General features: G+C 44.2%; 1 protein-coding gene across 1 annotated transcript; it reads right to left on the bottom strand.

The window, feature by feature from the left end:
- Nucleotides 1-279: 279 nt before the first annotated feature.
- On the bottom strand, nt 280-4,678 carry LOC119712082 (keratin, type I cytoskeletal 20-like). The gene is made up of 8 exons (XM_038162956.1): nt 4,256-4,678; nt 3,409-3,491; nt 3,045-3,201; nt 2,385-2,546; nt 2,178-2,303; nt 1,785-2,005; nt 1,162-1,202; nt 280-472 (listed from the first exon to the last, which is right to left on the bottom strand). The coding sequence occupies exons 1-8, from the start codon at nt 4,676-4,678 to the stop codon at nt 375-377; spliced, it is 1,311 nt and encodes a 436-aa protein (XP_038018884.1). The 3' UTR covers nt 280-374.
- Between the last annotated feature and the right edge of the window lie 809 nt (nt 4,679-5,487).

The raw sequence follows: 5,487 nt of genomic DNA, 5'->3' as shown, positions 1-5,487 counted from the left end.
GCTGCTTTATGTTTGAGTGGGAGTTCACATTCAGAAAAGGTGTGCTGAACTGATGCCTTAATGCATTTTAAAAACCTAATACTTCCATTTTTATCTGTGTTGAAGCAATTATACATTCATCCCAGGCTGATTTGACTTTTATCCATCAGGGTATTCAGTCACTATATAAGGAAACCTAAAGTCTTCTATGTTGTGACTTACAGATTTTTATTAATGCTCCCCCACAAAAACAACAACAACAACAAAAGATATGAGATTTTGGCAGTTTTTAATGCTTCTGGGGTTTAGGGTGAATTAGATCAGATTCTTTGTAAAGCTTTTTGTTTTGGCATCAGCTCCGGGGAACTCAGAGGCATCTTTTCTGCTGGTGCCATTTACATCTTCTCTTCAACCTCTCTGACCTCAGAGGAGACAATCTTGCCATCAACCACCTCCTCAACTATTGTCTTGATCTTCTTAAACTTACTTGATTCTGTTAAGGAAATTGAAAAGAGAAGTAATTTAATGCAATGTACACTGACAGAGTAATATTGCTGCAGTAGTAGCAGTCAGTGAGGAAATATCAAAAAGCATCTTCAACCACAGGTCCTTGAGGTAAACTTTTGCAGTGTGTGGGATGTGGCTTCTCCTCTTTTGGATGTTGAGTATGTTGCCCATAGACTGTAGTGGACACTGGGTTCAATAACTCACTAGCACTCTTGATAGTTTTGCTTCAGTTTAGCACAGACTTGTAGACCTAAAACCTTGGAATAGACTTACACCAAATTGGAATAGACTTACACCAAATTTTTGCTATGAATCTGGATGTGTTACTCGGAAGGCTCAGTCTCCCTGTGCAGCTAGCAGGGAGAAGCAGATGCTTCTGCAGTTCCCCAGAGGGGAATTCAGTAACTCTCTGTTGTTCTCTTGGCTCTCGGAGGACTCACAGAATCACAGAATGGGTTAGGTGAGTCTGTGATTTTACACTGGGCACCTGAATTGTATATATAAACCCAGGTTTGTATGGTCCTCACAGGGTAACCAAACAGTTGATTGCTTTCTTGATGTGAGATTCCACTGGCTGATTATGTGCTCTGAAGCTGTTGTTTTATATCAGGGTACTTCATTCTATAACATTTCAACAGGCCACCATCAAAACAGAAAGAAGTTAGTGGGACGTACCTTTTTCAGCCTCTACTGCTACTGTCGTCTCTTCTAAATACCTGTTCAAATTGTAAATTAGAAAATGTAAATATATGGCAACTCATGTGTTGAAGAAACATCCTTGTGCATTTCCTATGTGTTTGATCAGGACAGCTAATCCCCTTTCATCAAGATGTTGAATCAGAAGATAACTCAGTAAAACGAGTTCTCTTCAGTTGAAGTGAAACTTGCTAAGCATGAGCTGTAGGTAATCTGCAGACTGATCTCTGCAATGCCAGGACTTCAGGTCACACAAGTACACCCAATCTAGTTCCTGAGCCAGAACAGCTGAACAAGTAGAATGTGGGGGGAAGTTCCACTTTCTGCTTAACCCACACAGAAAAGTTGATCAAAAGCTGCATTACTGGTGTTCCTGGCATGTGAACATCTACCCAACTCCCCAGCTCATGGAGTGACAGTCTATAGGCTGGGAGAGCCACCTCACAATTCCACAGGAGCTTCCGCAGCCCAGCCTGAACAGCAGCCTGCTCTGATTCTGTGGCTGAGAACTGGACAATGGGCTTCCCCACCCCGAAGCAGTTGGAGAGAGGCAGATTGGACACAAAACCCAAACCAACACGCAAAGCCATGTGCCTGCTCACCCGCTTTCCTCTCCCTCCAGCAGCCGGCGGTACGTGGCGATCTCCATCTCCAAGCGAGTCTTGACATCCAGCAGGACGCTGTACTCATTGTTCTGAGCCTCCATGTCAGCTCGGAGCTGCCTCAGCTGAGCCTCCAGACTGGAAATTGCTCCCTGTATCTGGTCAAGCTGGTAACTGTACCGTGCTTCCGTTTCAGCCACGGAGCCTTCCAGGGTCTGTTTCTATAGCGCGTGGGAAGAACAGCGACATATTATTCAGAGGATACATTTTTCAAAATAGCATTTTGATTGTAAAGCCCCTCATTCCTCTATTTATCTTTTTATCCTCTATTTATTACACCTCTGTGTAACTCTCTGTTCTCTACAGTCCTTATTTTGCTTTTTTGTTATTTACCATGGTCAGCAGGGACTGTAATTCCAGCTCCAGGTTCTGGAAGACCTGTCTCCGTTCTGTCATCTCTTTCCTTTGGACCTCCAGGCGCTCAACATTGAGGGCAACTTCCTGGTTCAGTTCTGCTGTCTGGAATGGAGAATGAAGGGACTGTGAACTGCAGCCAGGCATGACTGAGATTCTTGCTGGTGTTTAAGCTGTTGACTTTACCTGCTTTTCAAAATGTTCTTTGGCTTCTTGGCGGTTCTTTTCTGCCATTTCTTCATATTGCTTTCTCATGTTTTCCATAACAGCTGCGAGATCGATGCCGGGAGCGGCGTCCACCGCCACGTTCACAGAGCCGCTCGCCTCTTTGCGCAGCCTGGCACGGTCCTGCGGCAACGGGGACTGGGTTAGCACCAGCTGCAGGGAGCTGGCATTCCCGGGCATGGGACACAAACTCAACATCTATACACATAGGACTGATCCTCAGTAGTGCCTGGGACAACTTAATCACCTTGTAAATATTGTTTAGTGTGCCTCATCTTAGAACTATTCACCTACTTGATGGCAATAAATGTTGTATCGTAGATAAATGTATCATAAAAATTATTTCCTCAGAACCGGATCTGTGGAATGAGGGCAGAAGTCATGGCTCCCATTTGTGTACTTTTTGGGATAGCAATTCCTGAACCATAAATTTTTCTTAGAGAACAGCTTTACTCCTTCCTTCCTGGAATGGAGGAGTGTTCAGCCTTTGATCCCTGACAGCTTGAATGTCCCTTAGGGTCACACATGGTTATGCTGCTTCCAGGAAGGATAGAAATGCTTCCTAGTGAGGTTGTTTGCCACTCAAAACCCCTCTGCCTGGCAGTGGTCAGCTGCTCTCACCTCCTCATGGCTCTTCCTAAGGAAAACAAGTTCCTCAGTGATATTCTCAATCTGGGACTCCAGGTCAGCTTTGGTCAGGGTCAGGTCGTCACGGACACGGAGCAGTCCAGTGATGTCACTCTCCACACTCTGCCTGAGGAGGTGTTCATTCTCAAACCTGTACAATACAGTGCCTTTTGTCATCACTGGAATGCAACAGTTTGGAGTAAATGTTACAATCAGTAGCTACCACAGTCATTGTGAAATTATCATTAAACTTAAAGTTTTGGAAAATGTTCACTTCTTGGCGCCGATTCCAGTAAGTGGAAGCTTTCCTAAGTAAGAGGAGCATGAAAAAGAATTGATATAAAATCATGGAACTTACTTCAGCCTAAAGTCATCAGCAGCCAGCTTGGCATTGTCGATCTGCAGGACAAGTCTGGAATTTTCCATCTGGGCAGCAGCAATCTAAAGGGAATGGTGGACAAGCAATGAAGCTTTGCACAGAAACTCACACTTGATCCTTTCCTGGGAGTGAATACTGTAAGTGGGCTTCATCCTCCTTCACTTCAGCTGTCTGTTGGTCAGCTGGCTTTAAGCTACGTTTCATCTGAAGTGCATGAAAGGAATTAGGGATATCCAAAAGACAAATTGTACTGCCATAAAATAAGTGCATTGAATACTTGGGATGAACTGTTCTCTGAAAGGATCTGCTTTTAAATGCTGGGAAATAGAACTGATAAAAAATAAAAGGGAAAAGACTGAAGGAAGTTCTGGAAACATGATTTGAGAAACCTGTCAGTTGATTGTTGGAATATTTCATTGTTTCCAGTGGAAATTTACTATTTTAAGTAGTGGTCTTTAATTTTTTTTCTGAGTGCTTGCCCTTCTTTTCTAATAAACCACTTTGAAATGGGCTGTTGCTAAACTATATGTAATTATGTAGATTACCATGAGTCCTTTCTCTAATTAAAGCCACCTATGGCAAATATCATAGAATTAGTTAGAGTCACAGATTTTTCAGGTATGCGATTACTCACAACTGCAGGCATATATCTGGTATTACAAATGATCTAGAATCTATCACTAATATGTAGCTGATCAAAAATAAACTTTTTCTTCCCAGCTAGGCCAATTACAATTTAGAAAAGTACATTTTCTACAAGAGATTATTCTCTATCTCACTGATAATTGCAATTCCTATATTTATGGCAGGCTCTGTGATCTCTTACCTTATTTCGGAGCTCATCAATTGTTTTGAAGTAGGAGCTGTAGTCCTGCCCTACACTTACGGTGTTCTTTTCATACCATTCCCTGATCTGCTTCTCAATCAGGGAGTTGGACTTCTCCAGGGAGCGCACCCTCTCCAGGTACGCGGCCAGGCGATCGTTCAGGTTTTGCATCGTTGATTTTTCGTTGCCAGCGAGCAGCACATCGCTCCCGGTGATGCTGAGCTGGAGGCTCCCTCCGAGGCCTTGGCCAGAGCTGCTGCTCGTCGATATGCGGGTGCCATAGCCCCCGGCCCCCCCGTAGACACTGGGTGCCTGGATCTTCTGGATGGACATTTTCCTGGAGGTCAGACTGCTGACGCTGGGTGCGGAGGGCTGCACATGGCTGCTCGAGCTCCACTGGATGCTGCGGGTGGAGAATGCCATTTGTGCTCCTTGTCTTCGGGGCTGAAGCAGGTAAATCAGCACAGATAGAGACGCCAGTGAGGAGCTGAGTGTGCACTGTGCACCTTTATACAGGTCCAAGAGGAAGCACAGTGGCTGGAAACCCCACCTATGTTGACGCAGAGTGTCACTGGTATTGGTGCAAAGAGCACACAGGATATTGCCCCCCCTCCCCGTAATTTGAAGGGGTTCTCATCTGTTCGTCTGTGTTTGAGGAACACTCCCTGGGTAGTTTGCCTGCTTTGTTATTTTGTATAACAGATAAACAAAAAAATGATCTGTTGAATCATTTATAACCATGTACCTGCAGCCAACCCTCTCCGTAGCCCTTTGGAACACATGAGTAGGTTCTTAGCCCCCTGTGCAGCACATGAATTTAAAATGAGAGTTGCCTATATGTGACAAGAGACTTAAAATATTTATATTTCTATTGAGTAAGCAATAACTTGGGCCTCAGGACAGTCTAGAACAGTGTATAAATTATTAGAAAGGAGGCAGCTGTACTACCATGTGAATTCATTTCATAGTAAGCACAAACCAACATCTGCACTGCCAGTGAAGAAGCTGTTGCCATCAGCTTGGATTCAATATGCATTCATCTGGTATTAGAAAACCCTTGCAAGTGGAATTTGAGCTTTCAGTACAGCTGAGATTGAGTGGGAAGGGTATTTCTTTGTCCTTAAGTGAGGTAGGAGGAATGAGAATATTGGAAACCTTCACAGTCCAGGTTTTTTCATGTGGGATGCTGAGGTCCTTAGAGGGGCAGGAAGTGTTGAGTTCCAGCTTCCAGC

This window comes from Motacilla alba, chromosome 27 (assembly GCF_015832195.1).
Source record: "Motacilla alba alba isolate MOTALB_02 chromosome 27, Motacilla_alba_V1.0_pri, whole genome shotgun sequence".
NCBI classification, from domain to species: Eukaryota; Metazoa; Chordata; class Aves; order Passeriformes; family Motacillidae; genus Motacilla; species Motacilla alba.
Note: the sequence above shows the minus strand (reverse complement) of the source record. Positions and strands in the feature narration are given on the sequence as shown.

Excerpts from the sequence above, each read along its gene's own strand:
- LOC119712082 (XM_038162956.1), bottom strand. The coding sequence starts at position 4,678 with ATGGCATTCTCCACCCGCAGCATCCAGTGGAGCTCGAGCAGCCATGTG. Across the intron at positions 2,006-2,177 it reads TACAGTCCCTGCTGACCATG|AAACAGACCCTGGAAGGCTC; the intron begins GTAAATAACAAA and ends CACGCGCTATAG. Across the intron at positions 1,203-1,784 it reads CTGGAGGGAGAGGAAAGCGG|GTATTTAGAAGAGACGACAG; the intron begins GTGAGCAGGCAC and ends CAATTTGAACAG.